The 27,287-nt window shown below is 46.9% G+C and overlaps 1 protein-coding gene across 1 annotated transcript; it reads right to left on the bottom strand.

Annotated features, from left to right (window-relative positions):
- Positions 1-31: 31 nt before the first annotated feature.
- Positions 32-27,287, bottom strand: ATP2C2 (ATPase secretory pathway Ca2+ transporting 2). The gene is made up of 27 exons (XM_054640705.2): positions 27,189-27,287; positions 21,611-21,721; positions 20,879-20,995; positions 17,573-17,662; positions 17,095-17,130; positions 16,942-17,003; positions 15,685-15,793; positions 15,459-15,608; positions 15,045-15,113; positions 14,664-14,739; positions 14,373-14,439; positions 13,111-13,235; positions 11,288-11,385; positions 9,802-9,903; positions 8,899-8,988; positions 7,435-7,536; positions 6,718-6,874; positions 4,957-5,127; positions 4,528-4,625; positions 4,390-4,440; positions 3,649-3,815; positions 2,935-3,003; positions 2,740-2,856; positions 2,009-2,156; positions 1,347-1,442; positions 904-1,045; positions 32-279 (listed from the first exon to the last, which is right to left on the bottom strand). The coding sequence occupies exons 1-27, from the start codon at positions 27,285-27,287 to the stop codon at positions 167-169; spliced, it is 2,832 nt and encodes a 943-aa protein (XP_054496680.1). The 3' UTR covers positions 32-166.

The raw sequence follows: 27,287 nt of genomic DNA, 5'->3' as shown, positions 1-27,287 counted from the left end.
TGGAGATTTCTGCAGACAGCTCACATGGAGGGGGTAGAAGAGTCTCTGGTGTAAGGACTGTTGGTACAGCTGCACTTGAGTACCTTCAGGAAGGACGTGTGGGTCACAAAGCCATGGACTGGGATTGTCACAGCTGTGTTCCAGGTGTATTTCAGAGCAGTCTCAGTCAGTTGTGACATCCCCTGGTGTGCTTTGGGGGGCAGCAGTGCTTTTCACAGAGTTTGATGAGCTCGGAAACCACAAACACTGAGGAAGCCAGGCCGGTGAGGAACAGCAGGTCTGGGAGAGGAAGGAGTGGAGGTGAGCCCAGCCAGGCAGGAATCCCAGCCCAGAGCTTCCCTGCAGCTGGAATTGGGCTGGTGAGCCCCTGTGTGCCCTCCTTGTACCCTTGCCAGCTGAGTTAGGGACAGCACTGCAGCACACAAGGGATGGTCCCCTTGGAGGGTGGAAACAGGAATAATTTGGGATTCCTGCCCCCTGCTTATGACACAGCACAATGTAGATGGAACACAGTGTGGTAGGGTGCAATTTGCTGATTGCAATCTGTGTTCCATTTCAGCTGGGAAACTGAAGCTTAACCCAGCTCTTTAGAAAGGGAGTGTCTGCATAATGATCTGAGGAATACCATCATACAGAGCTGGAAAATCTTGGCATGTCTCAATTTCCTTGCATTTATGTGCAGTAAATCAATATTCAGAATGTAAGCTGGGATAATATGAACTACTGCTACTATTTGGGACAGCTCTGTGTAAATACACAGAGATTGGAGCTGTTGGTTGATCTCTGCTACCAGTGATGTGCTGGGAGCTGACAGAGCAAACTGGGAATGGCATCTGCTTTCTAAAGTCACTTTAAGGAAATAAAAAAAACCAAAACCAAACCATTATTTATTTTGCAACTTACCTACCACTCCTAAATTCTCTGTCTGGAAGATCTTTTGGAGTGGAGGGATGTAGATAACTGCCAGCTGTCCCAAAAATGAGCCAAGCACGGAATACAAGAACATGCGGTTTCGGAAAAAGCCAATTTCAAATATCAACTTTGTCTAGAAAAGGGAAAAGAAAATTAAAAGTAGCTTTTCCCAATCTCTGTTAGAGCTAAATGACACCCTGTTTCTTTACATTTCATCTCCATTACTTTTTAAGTTACATAAACACTAACTTAGAGCTATGTAATTGAAAGTGTAGTTGCTCTTGTGATGGATAATTTTATCTGTACAAAAAGTTGATAAAAATCATACTGCTTTAAATAACATTAAAAAAACCCTTACTATGCAAAATGCTGGTATTCTAATGTTTATGTTTGTGATTTGAGACAAGAAATTACTGCTGACAGAGCCATCTCACCTGAGAGCGACATGTCAGGGCATTGAAGAGGTCAAAAAACACAAAACAGGTGAAAGTCATCGTAGTGGTTCGAGGAGTTATGCCCCCTGTTGGATTCTGGGAGCACACAAAAATTCAGGGGTTAGTTTAACCTTACAAAAATATGCCAATTCAATAGAAGAATTAAATGTTCCCTTTAATGAGCCCTGTCAAATCGAAGGGTAGTAAAACAAAGGAGTAAATGTAGTTCTAGCTGTTGTAGGTAGCATTCAGTTCTCTCTGCTAATTTTATAGTTTATGATCTTATCAATCATACTTGAAATTCTTAAACTGATGTGGACTTTGAGTAAAGAACATCCTAAATTAAATTACTGAAACTTAAAGTACCAACAGCAATTCATTGTACTTGGCATTCTCTGCTGGGAAAATGGAAAGCTGGAGGTGAAAAGTCCCTTAAAGTATTGATTAAGTAATAGGTTTCCCATTCTGCATTGGAAGGACCAAATTAGAGGTAAGAGGGAGCAGAGCTGGGAGCTGACCCTGCTCTTTCAGCCCTCTGCCCACACTGATCCTTCCCCATGGGATGGGTTCCAGAAGTGTTCCTCACGTCCTTCAGAAACTGCCCTCACTTTGTGCTCCACCCACCCTGATGGAAACAAGATCCGAGTGCAGATTTCCCTCACCTCCTTCCAGAAGACAAAGAGGGTTCCACTGATGATGATGATTGCTGACATGAAGATTTTCAGGATCAGGGATTTGCTGAGAATGGTGTCTGTGATGCACCTGGGGGGCTGCTTGATGGTGTCCCTGTCAACAGGTTCAACCCCCAAACTGCCTCCAAGAGAAGCAGAGGGATGTGTTAATTAATGCAGGGTCCCAAAATGTTCATCCTGAGAAACCAGGATGGAGCTGGAGGGTGCAGTTCTTTGGACACAGTGTGAATATTCCAACAAGGTGACATAAGGCCCAAATTAGTCCATGTCACTGGTACCAAAGGTCTTTTCTGCATATTGAGCTGCTAAAATAACATTAAATGCTCAGACCACCCCGGAGTGAGCGTGAGCATAATGTGGAAGCTGTAATTGTATTTAGCTGTAATTGTAATTAGCAGTTGGATGGTTCCTAAGTCTTGTGATTTTGGGGCATATCCCCACTACTCCCTGGTGGTACTTTCAGGATAAGAGGCCATTCCTAGCCAAAAAATGGAATAGTAAATTGATTCCACCATAAACCAGGAAAATACAGAAAACCTCAAGTAAATGTGAAGTGCTTTTTGAAAGATCAGGAGGGAACAGAAATGCAGCTTATTGAACCACTGATGATGACTGATGAGGAATCACAACAGTTTGTGTTCCTAGGCCAAATTCAGACATATTAAACCCAACATTATTTTACTCATTGGGCTCTTCCATACCTCTGTGCTGGTGGCCCATCCATGATGATGTTGATCCATAAGATCTGCATGGCATTGAGTGGGTTGGGGAGGTTGAGCACTGTTGACAGGGTAATTAGGCTCAAAGCTGAAATACTCCTGCAAGCACAGAACATTATTGTGCAGGGCCTCACCCCAGAGGTGCTTTCACAGGAGCTGAAGCGAACAGGAACTTACGTGCTCAACTGGAACCGGACAAAATTTTTTATGTTGTAAAATATTCCCTTTCCCTCTTCTATTGCATTCCTGGAAGGGAGAGGGGATTTTATTAAGTAAAGAGCACTCCCACTGTTTACACTGAGCTCCCTGGGACACTCAAAACACAATTGTCTTTTGTAGCCCTTATTTCAGAGGAAGTTCAGAGCCCAGCTCAGGAGGAGGTTGTCAGTGCAGCTTCTCACTTACAATTCCTTTATCCACACATAGATCTGAAAGCCTGGCTCACGTGGCCAGGTTTTGGTTCATAAAGCAGGCCTGGGACCTATTTATATACTCACTGTACCCTGCCCACTCTGTTGTTATGAACCAACAGAGCATTGCAAATTACATTTTTCCTCTGAGCTTTCTGGATGAGGCAGAGTACAAGGCGGAATCACAAAGGTTGGAAAACACCTCCAGGATCACTGAGCCCAAATTATGACCAAAAAAGCTCTGATCTACCCAGACTGGTGCTCTCAGATCCCCAGTTAGAGGAACCAGGGCTTTCAGGTGCAAGGTGGCTTGGTCAACATCACTTGGAAGGAAAGTCATCGTTATGTGTGCAACTACAGACGAGTCAGATCCACCCTGGGGCTCTCCACTTCCATCCCCAGCCCTCCTCACACAACAAACAGGCTTGCTGCAGTAGCCAGCCAGAAAAGAGCTGCAGAGTAAGAAAATCTCCAAACCTACATGACTTTTGAGAAGTCATCATCCACGAGGATCATGTTGGCAGCCTCTTTGCTGACGTCTGTCCCTGCCCGTCCCATGGCGATCCCGATATCCGCGGATTTCAGGGCCACGGCGTCGTTGACCCCGTCCCCTGTCATGGACACCACAGCACCAGCCCTCTGCAAGGCCTGTGGGAGGGGACAGCTCAGGGGCTCTCAAACCAGGACAGGAACAAGCCATGCTGGCAATTCAGAGCCTGGACTGTTTGCTTTGCTCTTTTTGTATTGAAAATCAGAAGCTCTGTTGGACTCTGAGGGTGAAACGGACTCGGCACCGCACAGAGCACAAAGCTCAGGGCAAGAATTCGGATTTTCAGGAGTATATGGAATCTCACTATATATATATATATCTCACCAGCAGAAGTTAGAAGAGGGGAGTAAAATCCTCAGAAATCATTCTCCTGATGTTGTAGTTGCTAATACCTCACTAGTTGTTTTTTTTTTTTGTATGCCCAGGACCCAGACTTGCAAGAAACATCATAAAATCATAGAATATCCTGAGGTGGAAAGGACCCACAAGGATCATCAAGTCCAATTCCACAGCTAATACCTTCAGAGAAACAGTGCCAGTGCTCTAGCTGGGCTTTTACAATCCTTTAGTTTGAGCTGATGCTGCTGGGGAGGACCTGATCATCCAGAGAACTGAGGCTCCCTCCCCCTTGTTTTTGTGAGGTGTACAATGAATTTCACAGGCTCTTATTACCTTTATTATTTTTAGTTTGTGCTTTGGACTTGTTCTGAAGAAAATGGAAACCTGAAAAACAACAAAGACAAAACATAATCTCGTATTAGATGGAAGCTATTGGAAATAGGCTTTTTAAAATGTAATCAAAGCCATTACATTTTGGACAGTGGAGGAGAGCTCTGCCTCTGCCAGTTGGTCCAGCTCTTCCCCAGACATGGCTTTCAGCTTCCCATTGCAGAGACCAATATTCTGTCCTGCAAAGAAAAGAGATACTCACTCTCTAAATATTAATGGATTCTATAATGCTAGCAATGCTATCTGTGTCTTTTAGGAGGCTTACACTGAGATTTTGCTATTTCTGGTGCTAAAATAGTGGAATTAATTTACTGGAATTTGGCCCAGAGTTTGTAGCTGCTCTATACTCCATTTAATGTTTGTTTCAATGGAAAATCAAAAGTTCAGTGACCTTTAAAGCCTCTACTGAGCACACAGAAACGATGATAAAGTTGATTATTAAGGGATAAAGCACTGGACTGATGTGACAGACATGCCACAGAGCCCCAGGAGAGCAGCAAAGTTTGGTACCTATAGCCACAGCTGTTTCCAGGGCATCTCCAGTGATCATCTTCACTGACACACCAGACTCAAACAGGATTTGCACAGCTTCTTTCACCCCAGCCCTTGGGGGATCAATTATTCCCACCAGACCTAGAAATGTTAGTTTGCCAAGTTCTGGACCTGAAGCCAAAGCAAGTACTAGTAACAGAGGGGAGAAAAAGAGGACAAGATTAAATTGTTAATGATGTATTTCCATGCTTTAAAAGGAATATTTAAGGAAGATATTAAATTGCCAGTTTCCTGGCAGAAAAAGTCATTAAAAACAGATCTTTAGTCATTACAATCAGATCTTGTATAGACACAAAAATTCAGTCCACTAAATAATAGTTTCTCTGAATGAGAGCATTTCTGTTTGACATGTTTCTCTTAGGATTTCTTTCTTTCTAATTTTAAGCTGTGTACCACGTCTTGTCTAAATGCAGATGGATTAAATCTGGACAGTGTTATGTTAAACCAGACACTGTTAAACTACTAAGTTAAACAATAGCATTCCTGCAAAAACTTACACTTTTTTTAAAACCTAAAAATGTGAAATGTAAATTCAGTTAAACCAGTGAAACTCCCACCATGTAAACATCCAGGCTCTGAACATTTTGTCTCTGTTCCTGGTGCACACCCGTTATCATTCAATCATTCTTAAATCACTCAAGGATGTTTTGCCAGGGGTTCATGTCAGCATTGCTTTGATGATTGAATCAAAAGCTGCAGCAGCTGCCTGAGTTAATCACTTCCCCTCAGAGCAGTAATTTGCCATTGCCACGAGGGCAGATAATTTGGATATTTTAAATCAAGCACTGCACAGGAGCTCTTAACCACAGGACACAGGGTGGGAGAATCTGTACATTAACTCCACCATCCTCCAGATCCTGCTGCCAAGGCTTGTCCTCATCTCCTTCCGAGCTGGGAATGGTGTCTGTGTCACTGTGTGGAAGTCTGAGATGTTTCTGGGGGGATCTTCTGGTGATGAAGGAGGTGCCACATGGATAAAGCTCCTGTGGGCTGTGCACTGACAGGCAGCTGGGATCAGGAGATCGAGAGATTTGGGCCTAGCAAAGGATTGAACCAAGCTTCAAACAGAAATCTCAGCTCCCAAATCCATGTTTGGAACTCCTTCCAAAGTGGCTTTTTGTTGCTGTCTTCTCCAAAACCAAAACTTGGCAGAGCAGTGCTTAGATCAGGCTCAGCACAAGGCTCTGCAGTGCAGCACCCAGAGCGTGTCCCAGACAATCCCAGCTCCCCATGGAAGAGAAACACTCAATTTCCAGTGGTTGTTTTCAGCTCCTTTCAAATTCACTAATTTAAACCCAGCACAAAAATCCAGATCAGCCAGCAGACCTAAAACATGGCCCTTGGCACTCTGACAAGAGTTTGGAAGAGACCATGAAAGTGATCTAAGAACTGAGGGCTTTAAGGTGAAACTTGAGATTTAGACTGGAGATTAGGAATAAATTCTTCTCTGTGAGGATGAGGAGGCCCTGGCACAGGGAGCCCAGAGGAGCTGTGGCTGCCCCTGGATCCTGGAATGTCCAAGGCCAGGTTGGACACTGGGGCTTGCAGCAGCCTGGGACAGTGGAAGGTGTCCCTGCCCATGGCTGGGGTGGGATGAGATGAACTTCAAGTCCCTTCAACCCAAACCCTTCTGTGATTTTGTGAGGACTGAGCCTCTGCCCATCCTCACCATAACAGAGCAGGAAAGTTTTAGGCCAGATGGGGGCAGTAAGGACTGACCTCGAAGCCCTGAGGAGCCCATTCTCTTTTCCTCCTGCTGGTAGAGGGCTTTTTGCTGGGGTGTGAGTGACAACGAGATGCCACCACTGTTGTACAGAGTGCAGTGCTGGATAACTTCTTCAAATGCTCCTTTCATAAAGTAAATATCTTCCTGATCCTTGAAAGCAAGGAGAGAATACACTTTGTCCAAAAAATGGAGCATATTTTAAATGAAAAAGTCTTTAGGTAGAAAAGATCCTGTTTCCTCTTTTACCTGTTTCAAGAGATGCACAGGAGCATATATTATGGATAGGATGAGATATTTTTGCTCTGGCCATTTTTCATGTTCAGCCCTCACAGACAGCATGGTGATGAAAAGGTTGGTGAGTTTTTAAACCAGAGCATAATATCAGCCAAAATGAGCTCCTTAACCCAGTAAGGGATAAAGGGCCAACCTTTCCTCCCAAACACCAGACCTCTCTCTCTCTGTCAGTTATCTCTGAAAAGATTTTGTTTTCCTGCTCAAACCACTGTATCAAAAGTATTCCCCCCTCCCATTCAAACTCAGTTTTACAGGGTAAAACGCCCCCCAAGCTGGGAATTTTGAGGTTTGTTCCATTTTCTCCCGACATAGTTAACTCCTGAAAACATTATTTGCTGAGGAGATACCATTTCATGCCCATTGTTGAGGTGCACAATTAGAAACATGAAACCAGCCCCTGCCTCTGTTTGCTTTACCTGATTTTTCAGTGTGCATTTCACAGCCATCCACTTCTGCTCAGAGCTGAATGGAATTTCCTTCTTTCTTACATAAATGTCCTTTATGTCAGCTAATTCCATCTGAAGCAAGGTCAAACAAAAAGAGCCCTGTGAGGCTGGGCATTGCCAAAACCTGGATATATTTTCCATATCACAAGGATTGACTCTTGACTGTGTCCTTCCAGGCTGTCAGATACCACAGAGCTCGAGAGAAAACATGAGGAGAACAAAACTCCTATTTCAAACAATTTTTTTCCCTTTTTGGTGTGGCTGATATGGGGTAAATTACATTGGAGTTTGAAGCTTGATTCCTGAAAAAGTTTTAAAGAATTAGGGAGCTGCTCTGCCTTTCTGTAAGCTTCAAGTCAAAGGAGAATCAAGTCCATTCCCTAAATCTATGGCTGAGCAGATTTCTGGGTTTCTTTTCTGGGTTATTTCCCAGCAACTCTACTCGAAAGAAGAAAGGAAATAGCAAATAAGAGAATGGTCAGTTGTGGATGTGGCTTTGAATTATTTCCCAATGAATTACACTCAAAAAGCAATTCACAACAAAACCTTTCAATACACTCCTGCTCCAGCAGTGTGGGGGAAGTGGGAGACACTGGAAGCTGCTTTTGAGCACCTCTGTCCCCAGCTCCCACCAAACCAAACCAAAACATTAAAAAGAAAAATAGAAGAGACCCCCTCCCTCATATTCTGCTATTGCTTGGCTTGAATTCCAGAGCAGGAGGAAGGTTTTAACTCAGCATCTGGGGAAAGGAAATGCCATTATTTAAAAAGAAAAAACATTGAGAAATCAGGATTTCACTGCTAGAGTTATGAACTTTAAAAGCAGGAGGTAAGATCAGGTGTTTGCAGGTGCATCCTATCAGCAGGGACCTGAGGGCTGAGGCCACAGCCTGGGTGACAATGATGAGGTGACACCTTGGGGTGTTTCACAGCTCTGCCTGGGAGTGTGAATCCAATATTCATAAAAACATCTTGTTTTACATAATCATGACCAGGAAAAAGTATAAGCCAGCAGATGCCCCAAAATGAGGGTGACACTCTGCCATTCAATCTGGCCTGGCCTGTTCCTGCCCATTTTTAACTCTTCTCTTCCTCCTGGACTCTTCTTTGGCACGTGCAGGAAATATAAAAAAGTCTGTCCCATCTGAGCCCAAAATAAATGCATTACCCAGCCTAACTGCAGGATTAACCAAGCCAGGCAATGATTTCTGTCAGCACAGGAGCTCAAGGCAAGTGTTTGTCCATGACTAAAGGATGGCTGGGAGAGGAAACATCTGTGACCTTGGGCAGAGGGGACAAGAGAGGACCAAACCCAGCTGTGGAATTAACAGCAGTCTCACTCTGCTGCCAGACCTCACAAATCCAGCTTTTAAAAAATCATTTATTTATTTATTTATTTGAATTACAGGAAATTTGAAACTCCAAGGGTCTTACCTTCATTGCCAGGGCAATGAGAGCTCCTTCTGTGGGTTGTCCTATCACGCTGTTTTTCCTGATAACAGCATTGTTGACTACACAGCCAGCCTGGAGAAAGGGACAGGTTTGCATGAGCTATTTTTTGTCATTACTGAAGTCACAGCTTTTTAATCTCTTTAAAAGAAATGATGCAAGGTTGGGGAATGAAAGGAGCCACATCCCAAAAGTTTTGGGAAAAATTCAGCAGCATCACTTGGGATCAGTTCTTGTGTTTTCTAAAGCCACTTAATGCATATAATACACCAATATTTTGGTAAAATATTATGCTTTGGATAAATTAACATCAAGAGAACATAAGATACACCTAATGAGCTTCATAGATCATGAAAATGAAGGCTCAGTCTCTCCTACTATTGTTTCTAATGTGCAGTATGAATAAAACAGGACCTAGTCTCCATTTGAGATTCCAGCTCAAATCATTTCACCACCCAAACACTCCACTTTACCCTACAGCTGCATGTTCAAAATTTTATGTAAGGCTGACACAAAACCCAGAGAACATCACAATAAATTTATAAACTGACTGTGTGGCTGGCTAATGTCTAGAAACTGTGCACATTAAAAACCTGAACAGGGTAAAATCTATTGGTTTCTCCTCTGCCAGAATTGTATTTTTCTCCAGAATATCATTGACTCCTGAAGCTGATGGCTCTGGTCTCTCCCTGCATGCCTTATGACCACTGCCTTTCACTCCTAACTTCAGGAATTACATCACACCCAGTCTTCCCATGAGAATTTTTTAGCAAACCAGTCCATTTTAGAATTACAAAAGTGTTTTTTTTCACACGAATTATCCAAAATTATTTGTGCAACTGAAAATTGAATGTAACTAGGATGAGCTGCTTCATAATTTATACTTACCTCCACGAGTTTCCCAACGGAGATGTTGGAAAATTCTTTAAGGATCTCCTTAGATGGCAGAAGATAAACATTTCCTTCTCCATTGTAGCCCACCCCGCTGACCTGAGGGAGGGAGAGAGAGAGAGAGGTGGGAAATTTCCCCTTTGCCAGGCAGGACTGGACTGCAGATGTGTGCAGGGGGCTGCACTCAAGAAAATTCTCATTTTGAAGGAGTGCAGGGGCTCTTCTTTCTCTCTCAAAGCAAGGCTTAAAGGAAAGGTTGCAGACAGTGACAGTATCACATTAAAATGGCTTTTTACGGACAAAAGGAGGGAATTTGTCCTATAGGGAACTTGTTTGCTGGGATTCCAGAAGTCTCCTGCAGCTCAGGGGAGAGATGCAGACCTTTGGCAGTGGCAGTGGCATCACTGGGTTTGTTCAAGCCCTGCTCTCTTGACTGTCTGTCTCTCCTCTGCCTCACATTTTGCATTTTCCCTCATTTTGCACAGAGAGGAATGAAGCAAGCAGAGAATGAAGCTGCTCTTATAATAAATATTCCTGCAGGAGATGGAACAGGAGTGAGGTGACACAGAGAGTCCAGGTTTCTTCAGGAGGTTAAACTGAGTTTTATTGAAAACCTATTCTTTTATACACCATTCCAATACAGGTGGACCTGATTGGCCATTTAATCAACACCCCATCACACCACTGGCTAATTAAGAAGACAACCTTTGGTAAACATCTTATGAGAAAACAACTGTCCAAAACATCAGCTGCAAGATTGCTTGAAATCTTTCTCTCAACCTTCTCAAAACTGCCCAGAACAATTCCTGGGAAGGTTTATCTGTCTTTCTCTCTCTCACCAGACTGTCACATCCACAGTGGCAGGTTTCAGAATTTACAGTAAGTGCAAGGAACAGCAGGTTTTGCCAATCACAGAATCACAGAATCACCGGGTTGGGAGAGACCTTCAAGGTCATCGAGTCCAACCCAGCCCCAACCCCTCAATTACACCCTGGCACCCAGTGCCACATCCAGGCTTTGTTAAACACACCCAGGGATGGGGACTCCACCACCTCCCCAGGCAGCCATTCCAGTATTTTGTCACTCTTTCTGTAAAAATCTTCTTAATATCCAACCTGTATTTCCCCTGTCGCAGCCTGAGGCTGTGTCCTCTCATTCTGCCATTTGTTGCCTGAAGAAAGAGACCAACCCCACCTGAGCACAGGCTCCTTTCAGGGAGCTATACAGAGTGGTAAGATCACCCCTGAGTCTCCTTTTCTCCAATGAACACCTCTGTGGGACCCGAGCAGTTCTGTCCCCTCAGCCCCACCTCTGCTTGTCCCCAGGTCTGCAAAAATCCCTTCTCTGCATGGAATATGACAGAAACTGCTGGGTTTGGGGCTGGCCAGCCTCCCTGGTTTGGGTCTGAGAGAACCAAAAGCAGCTGGAGAGCTGCTGGATTCCAGCAGGAGAGGCTGGGTCGGCTCCTCAGCCCCATCCCTACCTCAGCCTGGCAGCCGTCCGAGGTCACGAGCCGTGTCACCGTCATCTCGTTGGCAGTCAGGGTGCCCGTCTTGTCCGAGCAGATGACATTGCAGCAACCTGGGGCAGGGGTGGCTCCAGTCAGAACTGGGCAATGATGCAGCCCAGCAGGGAGATTGGGGCAGGGGGGGAACAAGTTTCACTCGTGGTGTTTGAACTGCACCGGTGAAAGGGAGAAAAGATTGAAAAGTGGGTGAGGTTCCTAACAGGGAAGGGAAGGGAAGGATTTGAGTGCACACTGGGGCATTGTGAGCATCACTGGGGTGTGAGATGTGGCAGGGGACACCTGGAGAGGGTCACATTGTTTTGGTCAATGTTTCTGAGTTGCAGTATCACTCAACAGAAGAGCTGTTCTATTCCAAAAAGACAGACTCAATTCCCACCCTGCCAATTAAGCCTTGCTTCTCTAAATCAGGAATAGCAGCCCTTCCCTGCCTCACCAAGGGACTGTGAGAGGAGATGGGTTAAAAACTGTCACAAAAAATACTCAAAGATCCACATCTAAGAGCAGAATCTGCCCCTTTGCTCTGCTTTGTGCCAATCCTGATCCAGCAAAGCACATTTTTCCAGAGCCCATTTACAAAATACCACAATAGGGTGAATTAACAGAGGCACCACTTTCCAGATAGTTTCTACTCCCAAGAAGGGAGGAAATTAATACAAAATAAGCATCAGGCTCCAGCTCTCTTCTGAGTGTGAATATCTTCCCTGGCTCTGGGGGTGATCACAGTGCTCAGGCACAAACCCCATGAGCACAGTGACCTCCAGGTAAAAGCCTGGAGAGAAAATAAAGCAGATTGGGCTGCAATTAAATGAATCACACTTTGGAAGGATTAGCAGAGAGCAAAGCTGTGACCTCCAATACCTCATTTTCAGTGACTGATAATTAAAGAGGGATTGTTTTTCTCCTTTTCAGAAGTTTCCCAGACAGTTTTGGCTGTGCCTTCTCTGCACCTGCAGTTCCGCCTCTGTGGGCGCAGCCCTAGCAGAACAAATTCCCTCAGGAGGGAAAAGCCCTTTCAGATGTCCTGGGTCAGGGCAGAGACAATAAAATCGGGGTGATAAGATTCCTTAACTGCAAAACAAACAAGGGCAGTTCAAACAATAGCAGTGTTTCGTGAGAGGACAGGTTTTAGCTGCAGGACCTGGCTGTGCAGCAGATTTTGGTGTTTATTGTGCCTTTAATGAGTGGTGCTGAAGAGACTCTGTGTCTCCTCCTCCATATCCCTGCCACCCTGACCAGGGCAGAGCAGCAAAGCCTGGAGTGAGGGACAAATTAAAGATAAGGGGAGCTGGAAGAACAATTCCATCCTGGTTCATTGTGCCCTGCAGCTGTGAGGATGTGCTGGACACCTCCTCAAGTCCCCTCTGTCCCCCTCTCCGGGACTTTTTGGATATCAGGGAGATTTCCACCCAGCCTGCAGAAGGAAAAATGGCTTTATTTCTGCTGCCAGGAAGGGGCTGGGGAGGTTTTTTTAGCCAGACACTGAAGAAGTGGGCGGGATGGACCTGCAGGAGGATCCCACAGCATGGAGAGGAAGGAGAAACAAAGATTTTAACCCAATGTGTGCCTGCTCCCCGTGGGCTGGGTTGCACCATTCCAACCATGTTCACACCACCAAACTAAGGGAAACACAGGGCAGAAAATATATTTAATTCTGAGCGGGTTGCTCTGTCCCAGTAACCCTATTCCAAATTTATTTTTCTGGATCAACCTGTGGCTGCCCAGCTCAGATTTTGCAGCCTGGCAGGTGACCAAGCCGTGTAGCCCCTTTGCAGCCTTACCTAAGGTTTCTACTATGGGCAGCTTCTTCACAATCACCTTTTTCTTGGCCATGCGCAGCACTCCCAGCACCAGGGTGACAGTGACCACGATGGGCAGCCCCTCAGGGATGGCAGCCACGGCCAGGCTGGGGACAGCAGAGACACAACAGCCTCAACACAGGGGCCAAACCACAATAGTGACCCAAAGGTGCCAAGGAACATCCCCAGGGCTGAGTTTTCCTAAGGGGATAGCCCTTGGGACTCCTGGCACACTGTAAATACAAAAGCAGGATATTTATCCAGCCCTTTGAGCTTTTCCTGGATGATTTTGACAGAGCAGTTATTTTTCTTCTTTACATTGCCAAAGAGCAGTAATTTCTGGTTAAGCCAGGGTGTAGAGGTTGGATTTAATTTCATTTATTTAACTTTCTGAGGATGGGAATTGAATATTCCTTGGCATCAGGGCTCACATATTAACCAATGGCTCCTGGCCACGTGCAGCTCCTCACCTCCTCTCTTACCCCACAATGAGGGGGACAGAACCAGCTCCCCAAATGTCCCCATTATCAAAACCTGCAACACCTGATATGCTGGAAAAATCCACCCCAGCCTGCATACTGGATATTAGATATTCCTTGGGAAACTCTGAATGCTTCTAGGCATGTGCAAAATGAGACCTTATAAAACCATCACCTGCCCTCCAAAACTCAGGATTAACCACTTTCCTTGCACTGAATCAGTTTGGCTTCTCTGTTGTCTCCTCACCCAGGATTTTTTTTTTCTTTCCATAGAGCACTTCTTTATTTAAGAATTGATTTTAGAACCATGACAACACCAAGTTAATAGGTTTAATGGGCACTGCTGAAAACACATTTTTAGTGTTTGATTAAGAAGCTGTGCATGCGTCTTTCTGCTGTGTGAGGTGTGCATTCCTTTCTTTAGATGTAAATCCAGTAGGAACAGCAAAGAGCAATATTTGCTGTTGGTACACTCCCACTAAATTCACAGCACAGATAGGAAAGGGCACTCACAGCAGGATGAGGTAGAGATGCCAGTGAAGATTTTTGAGATAACAGTGTACAAAATTAAATGAACCCTCAAGCTTAGTTCTGTTTTCCTCCACTCTGTTTAGAACTCACATTAATTATGCCAGGGCATGAGAAATACGTATTTGTGAAAGGTTTTACTCAAGTTTTCTTATGTGAAACATCCATGTTTTGAACAGGGAATTCCTTGGGATGCTTCATTAGAAATGAAAGAGAAAAGGCCTCTCCAGTCCTCACCTGACTCCAATGGTGAACATGCTGAGGAGATGCTTCCCTTGCAGCCAGCCAATGAGCATTATCAAACCTGGGGGTGTAAAGGATTTAATTAAAAAAGAATTTAAAAATTCCCTAACCTGTTTTAGCTGATGTTGTTGAACTAAAACCCAATGAGGCATCCACATCTCTCCTTCAGTGCTGTCTCTGCTGGACCCCCAAAGTCCAGGTAAGCCAGACCCACCAGTGCTTTTGGGAGAGCACAGAGGGACCCCACAGCCATCCATGCAAGTGTGAGCCCTGCATCCCACTCACCAATTATCCCAAAGGAGAACAGGGTCAGCTGCTTCCCCAGCCTGTCCATGCTCTTCTGCAGAGGAGTCTTGGGAGTCTGGAAAAAGTAGAGATGACTGGTTTTCCTTTGGATGTTGTGTGGGATGAGGGGATGATGGTTAGCTCAGAACAAGTAACCCAACAGTTCTGGTTTCAATCCATGGTCCCTTGTGCTTTTCCCACCCTCAATCCTCCAAGGGCAGAGCCTGTTCTGTCCTTCTCTGTCACTTGGTGTCCCTCACTCACAAGGGCATTGTGTGGCAGAAGCAGAACTGAGCCCAGTGCACTGACTCCTGGCACTGCTCCTGCTCACAAACTTTCACCCAGGGCATCCAGAATTTCCCCAGCCAGGGGCTGTGTTACCTCCTCAGCCTGCATCATCTTGAACACCTCGCCAAACTGGGAATTCTCACCCGTGCCAATAACCACGCCCTGAAAAAAGGGGAAAAGAGAGATGGAGGTGGAAAAACCTAGAGAATCCCAGACTGGTTTGGGTTGGAAGGGACCTTAAGCCTCTTGTTCCAGCCCCTGCCGTGGGCAGGGACACCTTCCACTATCCCAGGGTGCTCCAAGGCCCATGCAGCCTGGCCTTGGGCACTGCCAGGGATCCAGGGGCAGCCACAGCTGCTCTGTGCCAGGGCCTCCCCACCCTCACAGGGAAGAATTCTTTCCCAATATCCAACCTCCCCTCTATCATTCACCTTATGTCTCTCCATGCCCACACCAAAAGAATCTGTAATTAATGCCCAGGAAAAGATCAGTGATGTCAGGACTCACTTTCCCCTTCCCGTATCGCACCAGGGTCCCCATGAAAACCACATTGCTCAGCGTGGTGATGTCCCCAGCCTCCAGCAGCACACCCTCAGTCTTGTTGCAAGGCTCAGCTTCCCCAGTAAAACTGGATTCATCCACCAGCAGATCTGTAACCTAATTCAAAAGGTTCATTTCTGGCACTGTTAAGACAAGGGCTTTGCCAGCCAGGCTGGTTTCCAGCTGAATTTACCTCGATGAGCCTGAGGTCTGCAGGAACCCTGTCACCCACAGACAGGTAGATGATATCTCCAGGCACCAGCTCTCGTGCTAGAAGGTGCTGCAGTTTTCCTTCCCTTAGGCTGCATGAGGCAAATGGAGGAAAAAGAAGAAAGGGAAGCAGGCTGTGAGGGTTTTATTCCTTCTGCAAGCTTGGGAATGTGGCTGGCAAGAAAGCAAGAAGCCTTGCCCCAAAGAGCTTCCAATGTAAATAAGAACAGAAAATCTTTATAGCAATGAGCAGAGGATTATGTTTAGCTTGGGCTTGGTTTTAATTCGTAAATAGATGGGCAGGTTATGGATGATTTACATTTCAGAAGTGACTTAAACATTATTTATACAGTAGAGGAGCAATGAGAAGTTGTGCTTTCATGCTTTAAATAATAAATTGCAGATTCTTGAGCCTAAAAAAGAGGCTTTTTAAAGCTAGAATTACCCCTGGCATTCCACTGTTGCATTCAAAGTGGAGCCTTCCAGGCAGTTGGATGCTTCTGGTGTCATATCATAAATAAATAAAGAACCAATAGTGGGGTTTGTAAGCTCCAGGGTGAACTTTGGACCAGAGGAAAACCCCACACCTCTTTGGCAGGGCAAGGCTTCCCTGAGACTCACAACTTTTTCCTGTCGGCCGTGACAAAACTGATTTGCAAAGACATAAATAAGGAAAACGTTTCCTGTGATTTCCAGCACTGATAGCAAACATCAAAGCCGTGGGGAAAGCGGTGTCTGATCCACCCTGCAGCTGCTCCACGGGCTGTGACCTGGCTGTGCCTGTGCCTGACACATGTGTGCAGCACCAGGCAGGACAGGAACCCCATCCCACCTGCACCTGCACTCAGGTGCTGCTTTGTGCCCAGATCTTGGGGGGAAAACTACCCTAAAGCAAAAAAATATATACACAGGTGAGGTTTTTCCTGCCTGAGGAGACAGTGACATGCAGGATGCTGCAGGGATGTGGAGCAGGATTTTTCTGGGACCCTCCTGTCTTAGCATTTATTCAATTCCACAGGATGCCTACTCCTTATTTCTAATTTTTCCCTAACAGTTAAACAAAAATTCTAATAATTTCTGATCAATACTGATTATTTCATCCCCGACCTAGAGCTGCACCCATTCACAGTGCCACCCCTCCAGAGACCAGCATCTCACTATGTGCACCAGAGCCTGGAATAAATCTCTTCTCCCTTTGGTGCTGCCCTCTCAGCCCCCTCCCTGCTCAGCCCTGGCTCACCAGTTGCACTCGGGGGGCACCAGCTTGTTGAGCTCTTCCAGGGACTTTTCTGAGCGATATTCCTTGGAAAGGAGAAGGGAGAGGAGAGCCAAGTTACAGCAGGGGGCTCAGTGCTGCTGGCCATGGCCACGGGCAGAGCTCTGCACAACCCACCTGGATGAAGGCCACGGTGACCACGATGAGCACAGCCTGAGAACAGAGGGGTTACAGGTGTGGGCACAGGGACCATGGGGCAGGACAGGGGCCACCACCGAGGGGACAAAGGACAGGGGCCACCACCATGGGGGAAAGGACAGGGACCACCATCACAAGGACAAATGACAGGTGTCATGTGGGTGATGGGGCCACCACTATGGGGATAAAGGACAGGTGACACCCACCATGGGAATGCAGGATGGGGGCCACCCATCATGGGCATAAAGGACAGGTGTTACATACCAAGGTGATATAGGACAGGTGACACCCACTGTGGTGATGGGGACAGGTGACACATACCATGGTGAGAGGGACAGGTGACACCATGGTGATGGGGACAGGTGACACATACCATGGTGATGGGGACAGGTGACACTCACTATGGTGATAGGGACAGGTGACACTCACCATGGTGATGGGGACAGGTGACACTCACCATGGTGATGCTGGCGGCGTCCTCGTACTCCTTGGTGATGACACTCACTAGAGCTGAGGCCAGCAGCAGGAGAATGAGGGGGTTTTTGAACTGAGAACACAAGGGAAATATGGAAGGAGAGGTGCTGAAGGTGAGCTGGCTGCAGACCCAGCAGGAAGGGTCCCACAGGAAGGGTTCCTCAGGAAGGATCCCTCGGGAAGGGTCCCTCAGTCCCACAGGAAGAATTCCTCAGAAGGATCCCTCAGCAAGGGTCCCTCAGGAAGGGCCCAGCAGGAAAGATCCCACAGGAAGGATCCCACAGGAAGGGTCCCTCAGGAAGGGCCCAGCAGGAAGGGCCCACAGGAAGGATCCCACAGGAAGGGTCCCACAGGAAGGGTCCCACAGGAAGGGTCCCTCAGGAAGGGCCCACAGGAAGGGTCCCACAGGAAGGGTCCCTCAGGAAGGGCCCACAGGAAGGGTCCCTCAGCAAGGGTCCCACAGGAAGGGTCCCTCAGGAAGGGCCCACAGGAAGGGTCTCACAGGAAAGGGTCCAGCAGGAAAGAGCCCAGCAGGAAGAGTCCCACAGTCCCTCAAGAAGGGTCCCATAGGAAGGATCCCTCAGGAAGAGTCGCACACTCCCACAGGAAGGGTCCCTCAGGAAGGATCCCACAGGAAGGGCTCCAGCAGGAAGGGTCCCATAGGAAGGGGCCCTCAGGAAGAGTTGCACACTCCCACAGGAAGGGTCCCTCAGGAAGGATCCCTCAGGAAGAGTTGCACACTCCCACAGGAAGGGTCCCTCAGGAAGGATCCCTCAGGAAGAGTCCCAAACTCCCTCAGGAAGGATCCCTCAGGAAGAGTCCCAAACTCCCTCAGGAAGGATCCCACAGGAAGGATCCCACAGGAAGGGCTCCAGCAGGAAGGATCCCACAGGAAGGGCTCCAGCGGGAAGGGCTCCATCAGGAAGGATCCCTGGGTGGTTTTGCTGCAGGGAGGGTCCCTCAGGAAGGGTCCCACAAGAAAGGTCCCTGGGTGGTTTTGCTGCAGGAGGGGTCCCACAAGAAGAGTCCCTCAGGAAGGGTCCCTGGGTGGTTCTGCTCCAGGACCCTCCCTGCATCGTGGTCAGGTTCTGCAGTTCCTGCCCCACAGGGCATTGGTGGCCTTGGGGACCAGCAGGACAAAGTCTGCTGCAGTCTCAAACTGCACCAAGGGAAATGTAGCTTGAATAGGAGGGGAAAGTTTTTCACAGAAAGGGTGATAAAGTTCTGGAATGGCTGCCTGGGGTGGTGGTGGAGTCCCCATCCCTGGTGTGTTTAACAAAGCCTGGATGTGGCACTGGGTGCCAGGGTTCAGTTGAGGTGTTGGGGCTGGGCTGGACTCGATGATCTTGAAGGTCTCTTCCAACCCAGTGATTCTCTGAAGTTCACACCAAAACACTTTTCCCCTTTTTGCACAGGCACTGCTTTGCAGTGCAGACACAGAGGTGATTCCAAAAGCTTCTTAGATGCACAGTAAGAACAAACAAAACCTTTACTGTCTTTTTAGAATCTGAAACCAGAAATCCTCTTTCTTCTTCTTTTTCATTTTTTCTTTAATTAATCTGCTCAAATCTTCACTGGACCGAGGGCTGTGGGAGTCAGGTGCTCACTTGCTTCACTTCTAAACAGAGATTTTGAGGCCCCTTTTCCTACCTGAGAAAATTACAGCTTTGTTTAACTGATGTGGGAATTGATGGCAAGGAATTAAATGGATAAAGATAAATCTGCCTGCTTTGTGCAACAGATGTGTGGTGATGCTCAGCAGGAAAGCCAGGGTTTAAATTTATTCCTGGATGGATCCAAAGGTGAAAGTCCCTCCATTCCTCTTTGGAAAATCGAGGCAAAGGGAGTGTTTACAAAAATAGCAGCTGGAAAAAGCCACAGCAAAGGGCTGCTGGGTGTGAATGGTGCAGGAGCAGAGGCACCAAAAGACTGCAGGAGGATCAGAGATGTATCAACAAATCCCTTTGGTGTCCCTGTAGGAGAAACTGGTTCTTAAGGCTGAGCAGAAAAAAACCCATCTCACTTTTTATCAGGAATCCTTGGAGAGATTTAGTGATCCTTACCAAAAGGTTAAAGAATATCAATCATATAAAAAAAGGGATGAACCATGAAATAAAAATGAAGTCTTTCAAAGCAACTCAAATCCTTGTGATTCAACTAAGCAAGATCAGTCAAATCACTGGTTGGAAATGAAAAATAAAAACAAACAAACAAACAAAAGGCCCTTCTTGTCTGGTTAAAAGCTCTCAAAGAGACATGAAAGTTGTATTAAATACTGTTGAGAAATAGATAATAAAAGCAAAACTCAAGGATAGCTCAGCTGGGGAAAGAGAAGATGACAAATATCACTTTCTGCCTGGCTTTTGGGGCCGTTGGTGTGAAATTGTGGATGTCAACAGCACATGGCACCATTTCTGAATGTACCTGTCACTGAATCTCTGACAGAGACCCTGATGTCTCAGGTTTGGCTTTTCTATTTTTCATATTCTGTGCTGCTATTGTGTGTGGGTCTGGGTTCACATCAGGGGATGCTGAGCTCTGGGCACAGAGCAGGGACACAAAACAATTCCTGCTCCAGCTGGGCACCAAGGACAAATGATCCAAATCTCAGCCCAGGAGCACAAACACCGTGGGCTGGAGAGAGAAAAACAAGGATGGGACTGCAGGGGCTAAAGCTGGAATGGGACAATGAACTGCAAGATGCAAATGGAGCAGAACTGATCCAAGGGAGAGACCCCGTGACCAATTGTCCATTTTTTTTTTTTTGTGGCCATTTTGGGTTGTGCTGCCCAAGGTGGATCCTCTTAATGAATCCCTACTTTGTCTCCATCTAGTCTCTGTTCTGGGTCAGCCTTCACAACCCTAAAACTCTCCTGAGCTCCACAACTGCCCCTTTCCTGGAGGGACAGCCAAAATCAGAGCATCTCCAAACCAGAGCATCCTCCAGCCACCACTGGCTCTCCTCAAACCTTTCACAAATTTCTCACTTGCCTTAAAGGGAATAAATATGCTCCAGCAATCTGACCTACAGTTAGATTTGTGGGCTGTGTGGGGATAAAAAGGTCCATTTCTGTTTGCAGATGTTATCTGCACCCTGAGGGAGCTGCAGAGGAGCCTCAGAGTGGCTTTTCCCAGAAGGAGCAGTTCCTGTGCCCAGGGCACAGCCTGTTCCAAGGCTCAGCCTCTGGAAGTAGAAACCCTGAATATTTCAATGCAGGCACACGCTCAGCAAAACCCAGCCAGGTTTTGTTGCTGCCAAGAAATGAGAATCTGTGCAGAAAATCCTCACCTGGTCCAGATATTTCTTCCATATTGGCTCTGTGTTCTCTACTGAAAATTCATTCCAGCCGTGTTTTGACCGGCGCTGGAGCACGGAAAACTCAGAGAGTCCAGTCTGTAAATCAACCTAGAGGGGAAAGAAACCCAAACCCATTTCATATTATAGTTACAGAAAACTTATTATGTCAAATTTATGTTAAACCCCTATTAGCAGACTAGGCAAGATCTTCATGGCTCAGTCCCACATGAAGAAAATAAATCTGTCTGTTGTTCTTCTGTTTAAATATGTATTTTTGTTAAACTATAAAATTTTACCATCAACCACCACAGAAACCCATGAAGTAAGCACAAGTTAATTTAAAAAAAAGTATATTTCTAAAAGGGAGAAATTATATCATAGATGATGAATTAGAAATCTAAAATAGTAAAAGAAAGAAGGATTTTCTGACTGCACTGTGTATTTAAAGAGAAAATAAAAATGAATACACCCTGACAAAACTCAAAGGGAACAAAATGAGAAGGGATAAAATCTATTCTGCCTGGATTTAAAAAATCCTGAGGTCAGAAACCAAAATATTGCCAAGCACTAAAGCTTTCCCTGGCTGTGGGGACCCTCAGAGGATCCATCCCACAAAAAGGCAGTGGGATTGGGCACTCCAGTTTGCAAGGCATTCAAAGGCTGATTTTGCAGCTCAGGCCATTCCCGCAGGCAGATCCCACATTCCCAAGGGCAAATCCTTACGTTGAGGGCTCTTGCCAAGTCCTCCTTGTGGCATTTACAGGCGTCCTTCGGGGGCAGCACTGCCACCTCCTGCTCCTGCTGGATGATTTTCAGCTCACACTCCTCCTGGGGCTGAGCAAACACAGCAAAGCACTCGTCAGGTGAGAGCAGTGTTAATTAAAGCTTTCCAGCAGCTCCTTGCTTCTTCTCTTCATCCCATTCCCTTCCCTCCCCTTGCCAGCTGGGCTCCTTCGGTCACTACAGCACTTCCCAAATCTCAGAGCTTTAGTACCAGCTCGAATTAATCCTGAGCACAGGCTTAAAGGCAGGGGCAGGTTCTTGTGGGGGGAGAGAGGCTGTGAGGAGCTGGGGAGCCACAAAAGGAAGCTCATGGTGCTGGTGAGGAAAGGTTTGTGCTGATCAGGAAAGGTTTGTTCTGTTTGAGTGTCCTGCCCCAGAGCAGCTCTGTCCCCTGCCAGTGTCTCACAGCCCAGACTCGGTGCCCAGAGCAAGGAAAACACCTTTCTCCTCCTAAAAACATAAGAAATGAACTGAAAATGTGAGCTAGAAGTGTGAGCCAGAAGGAGAAGCAAAATCTCCCCTCCTGTGTGCAGGGCTGTTTTGCTCCACCACGGACTCTGTAACTCCTCCAAGCAGGGTAAACCCTTCCTGCCCCATCCAGGCAGCCCAAACCCTCAGCATCCCAACCTCTCCCTTTCAATTCCCCTAATTTCCTTCTCTGAAATGCACTTCCCACAGCAGCAGCATCCCCAAAATCTCTGCCAGGCCCACAGTGAAGTCACTGTGATCAGGCTAAGAACAGAGAGGGAGAATTCTGCCCCTTCCCAAGGGACAGGAGCTCCATTCCCTTTTCCCTTCATCCATAAAGCACAGGAGTGTGTGCTCATTAAAAAGGAACCCCCAGAGAGTGTGGCAGGCACTGGGCACCAGCTCCCAGCACCCTGGAGTGTTTGCTGTGGGATGCACTCAGGTCTGGCTCTTCCTCCTGCAGGGGTATTTGGAGACTTGAATATTCAGGAACTTTCTAGGAACGTGCAGGGCTTTGCAATCTAAAGCCTGAGATAAATGCAGAAAATCATAAATGCAGAAAATCATAAATGCAGAAAATCATAAATGCAGAAAATGATAAATGCAGAAAATGTCCTTGGCTGTTTTCTCATGGAGCTGGTTTCAGTTTTGGGGTTTCTGGAGGGCTCAGAGCATCTCTAAGCCCTGATCCTGGACCAGGCTTTGGCCATATCCATCTGCTGCAGCCCCTTTTTAAGGCCATTTCCTGACATTTCCCTCAAGCTGGTGACCCCATTTTGCCCAGAGAAGCTGCAGCACTGCTCCCCTTTTTGAGCCATCCTAGCACTGGACATCACCCTTATCTCCACATCTCCTTAACAGACCTCTTGAGAAGGGACAAAAATACCCCTTCCATGTTTCAAACTCATGATTTATTGGATTTATATCCCTCTTTGGGGGATTTATTGGATTTATATCCCTGGTTGGGTGTCCTGGTTGTACAAACCCATCAGTTCCCTGTAACTTTGTTGACATCCAGACACTGAAATCCCAAAAAGCCACTTATGAAGATGGAAGGGTTTGGTGGGAAGAAAACACAAGGCTGCCATGGATAAACACATCCTGGAATTCACTGCCAGCCTGATTAATGTGGCTCCTCTGTGCTGCAGGTGACACACACAGGTATCAAGGTACACCTCTGCCCTGGAGGAGTTTAAATTTTAATAAAAGCAGCTGGAGGGCAGGAAGAGACCTGGACATGAAGATAACATGCCTGCAGTCCCTAAGGGAAGCAGGGCCCAGCTCTATCAGCAATATTTACCTTTAAAAAGGTGTGGAGGAAATAAATGCCAAAGGCCCTGGATGTGTCTGAGCCCTCTGTGGTTTCTGCTCCTGGCAGCCAGGGGCTGCTGTGACAGGAACAGCTTCATTGGGATGAATTCTCCCAATAAAAAGCTTCTCCCTCATGAGCATGGCACAGCTTTTCCCACCAGAACAGCCCCTGAAATGCATCAGAGGGGCCCCATCTCCCTCCTCCTCCTCCTCTGCATGTGCTGCCTCTGCAGAGCCCCTGTGCCCCAATCCCATTCCACCCCATGGATGTGGGGTGCCAGGCAGTGTCCTGGGCAAATCCCATCCCCAGCAAACCTCTCCTGGCTTCTGTACTGACATTGCAAAGCAGATGTGGCTTATCCACAATATCCATTTACATTTATAACCTTTATCCTTTCTGCACAAGAGCACAGACTCCACACAGCAGGGCAGGAAGAAATAACAAAAGGGGAATTCTCAGTTTATCTATGGCTTTGCAAGATCAGGAGATACTGGAGGCTGTAAAGAGCAGCTGGTGTGGCTGGGAGCCACCTTGGAGGTACCTGAGCATCCCTCATCCCAAAACAATCCATCAATTGTGCCACTGAGCAGCCCATGTGGAAGAAAGAGAGCGTGGGGCTTTCTGCAGAGCACACAGCCCTTTTTGTGTACTCTGGCAAACAGCCCAAAAATATCAGTTCTAGGGATTTTCCCCCATCTCTGCCTCTGCTGAGGCTTTGCATATTCTTTATATTCTTTTCCCTGTCTTAGGTTACTTTGGAGCAGCTAATGGACTGCAATCCAGAGTGGGCTGGGTTATTTAGTCTTCATGAAGCCTTTCCAAACATTAAAATTAATCCCTGCCAAAAATCCAATAAATTAATCAAACCATTCTCTCCAAAGCCTTTTACATTTCTTTTTTTTTTTTTTTTTTGGGGGGGGGGGGTAGACATGGCAGGCAAAAATACCCATGTTCCAGGGGTGCAGGCAGAATGCAGAATCCAGCCCAGAGCAGCCCTCAGCCCTGCAGGTGAGGAACTGCCTTGCTGGGCTTCCCTCTCCAAGCTCCCAGCCCTTTCCCACCACCACCACCACAATTTCTGCACCTCCCACACAATTTCCCACTCCCCTGTTGCACATCTGCCAACAGAATTCCAATGTTTTTACGTGAAACAAAGATCTTGTCCCCCTGCTTGCAGATACAAATTTCAAGGTAGTGCCTTTGATTGTGCAAAAGGCCCCAGGTTTTGCAGCAAAGCTGATTTGAAGCACCCAGCTGCAGCCCCTTGGGAGTGCTGCCCTGGGCTGTGCCCACTGAGGTGCCCCTGCTACCTGGGCAGAGGGAAAAGGGGATGTAAAGAAGCAGTGCCCAGGCTTTTCTCCCACTTTCAAACACACTGGGATGCTCAGAAGAAAAAAAATCTTTGACTGTTCTTCAGATTTCTGCAGGAAACAATTCTCCTGAAGTGGAAATCAGCCCCACATGAATTCCCCTGAACTGGGGACTGAATTCCCCTGGTTCTGAACGGGGCACTGCAGGAAAGGGTTAAACCATGCCCAACAGAGCCTGCACAGGGCTGGGTGTGTGCTCTGCCATCTCTAGGAAACACCATGGCCACAGGTGAGCTGGCCAGCACCCCAGAGTGACAGCTCTGGGGCTTTCCTTCACAGGAAACGTTGGGGAAGGCATTTCCTCACCAACTCTTGGGCATTTCTCCTGCCTGGAGTCCCATCAGATCATCTGCAATCACACCTTTATGGCCCAGCACAGTGCTTTGACCAAAATATTTATATTTATATTTATATTTATATTTATATTTATATTTATATTTATAGTTATAGTTATAGGTATAGGTATAGGTATATTTGTATTTTATGTATTTTATATATAATATATATTTATATATGTATTTAATATATTTTTATATGTTTATATTTATATTTATTTATACTTATATATAGTATATATATTTATATATGTATTATATATTTTATATATATTTATTTTATATTTTTATTTTATTTTATATATTTATATTTATACTTATATTTTGCACATAAGATTGAAAGTGCTCTGCAACTATTTTCAAGTGAAGTAGCAAAATGCCATCAAGTAGTGGGAAAATGAGTAATTTACTAGCCTAAATCATACTCTGGGAATGAGTTCCTGATTTACCAAGTTCTTATTTTCATTTTACACTGCTGTCTACCTCCTACCCCATGCCAAAGCTCTCCTCACCTTCCTCTCCTGTTACACACAGACCACTCTCTGCAAGGACCAGAGCTGAGGTTCAAGAGGGGTTTAGGTTTGGAGGCAAACACATGTCACTATTTATTTTGGCACAGCATAAATGGTGCAGCCTAAGAACAAGCCAGCCTAATTGCCAGTGGCCTCCTGCCTACGTGCAATCAGAAATCTCAGGTGCCTACCAAGCCAGGGCGTAGGGACTTTCTGTAACCTCATCAAGATCTTCTTTTCCTGGGGTTTTGAGCTCTGGGTGAGCAGTGTAGAGCAGCATCACCCCATGCACTGCACAGGGTGAGAGTTCAGTGTCTCATTTTCCTCTCCCTGTGACACTGACCCACCCCACACGAGCCTCAGGAAGGGGATTAGCTGAAATGATAGCTGGGAAAGGCTTCAGTCACTCAGGAAAAGCTCATGAATCTCTCCAAGTACATGGCTGGAACTCATTGGGATGGGAGTAAGGGCTAAGCCCACGTGCTGAAGGAATTAGACAAATGGGGTTCACGTGGCAGAGCACCCAACCCATCTGCCTTGTGCCAGAAAAACTGGGGCTTGAGCCATGGGAGCCTTGTGCTGAGCAAATAATCAGATCATCCCAGACTGGAAGATTTTGTGGTGAAAAACCAAGAAGAACAGCAAATATGTCACCCAAACCACCACTGGCCACTCCATCTGCACTGAGGACAGGGAGGGCACAGCAGTGCAGCATTTTGCAGGGAAGGAAAGCAATATTTCCCAGTGGACACTGTGGAGAGTCAGAACTCTCCTTGGCCACTGGCTACCAGCCATGACTGCAGGAACAGCACAGAGGGGTGCAGGAACAGCACAGAGGGGTGCAGGAACAGCCCGAGGGTCACAGCTCCAGGGACAGAGCCTGAGGGTCACAGCCCCAGCGTCACATCCTAAGGGTCACAGCCCCAGGGTCACAGCTCCAGGGTCACAGCCCCAGGGTCACAGCTCCAGGGTCAGAGCCTGATGGTCACAGCCCCAGGGTCAGAGCCTGATGGTCACAGCTCCAGGGTCACAGCCCCAGGGTCACAACCTGAGGGTCACATCCCAAGGGTCACATCCCCGGGGTCACAGCCCCAGGGTCACATCCCGAGGGTCACAGCCTCTCAGCCAGTGACCAGCACTGGTGGCAAGGTACCCTGGGGACAGGGGAGCCCTGCTCTCTATTTCCCCAGTCGTACCCACACTCCCATGGCACTCCAGGGCTCTCCCACGCTCTTCCTTGGTTTGGAAGTTCCTCAGAGCAGGGAACAAAGCTCCTGGGCAGGATTCGGGCCTCATCTCTTGGATTACTGCATAGAAACAAGGCTCCCCATGGCTCCTGACCCTGGCAAACAGCACCCACCTCATCCCCCTGCTGCGGGAGCCACTGGGCTCGCACGGAGCGGGGACAGCGCAACCACAGCGACCTCGAGTTACCGGCGGGGACAAAGCAGGAGAAGCGCACAGAGCGAACCCCAAGCACACAGACTATCCCAGCAGGTCCAGGCAAGAGGCAATCCTCACCTCCTCTTCCGGCTCGCCGCTTCCCAGGGGCTGATATTTCTGCACGAAGCGGAGGAGCGACTTTTTCTGGAAGAATTTGGCGATGCTCCCTTGGCCCAT

This window comes from Agelaius phoeniceus, chromosome 12, assembly GCF_051311805.1.
Source record: "Agelaius phoeniceus isolate bAgePho1 chromosome 12, bAgePho1.hap1, whole genome shotgun sequence".
Classification (NCBI taxonomy): Eukaryota; Metazoa; Chordata; class Aves; order Passeriformes; family Icteridae; genus Agelaius; species Agelaius phoeniceus.
The sequence above is the reverse complement of the archived record's forward strand: the minus strand, read 5'-3'. Positions and strand labels throughout refer to the sequence as shown.

Bases quoted from the DNA above. Each gene is read 5' to 3' on its own strand.
- ATP2C2 (XM_054640705.2), bottom strand. From the start codon at position 27,287: ATGGGCCAAGGGAGCATCGCCAAATTCTTCCAGAAAAAGTCGCTCCTC. The intron at 17,131-17,572 runs GTGAGTGTCACC...CTCTGTTCTCAG, and splicing joins ACGCCGCCAGCATCACCATG to GCTGTGCTCATCGTGGTCAC. The intron at 14,740-15,044 runs GTAACACAGCCC...TACTTTTTCCAG, and splicing joins AGATGATGCAGGCTGAGGAG to ACTCCCAAGACTCCTCTGCA.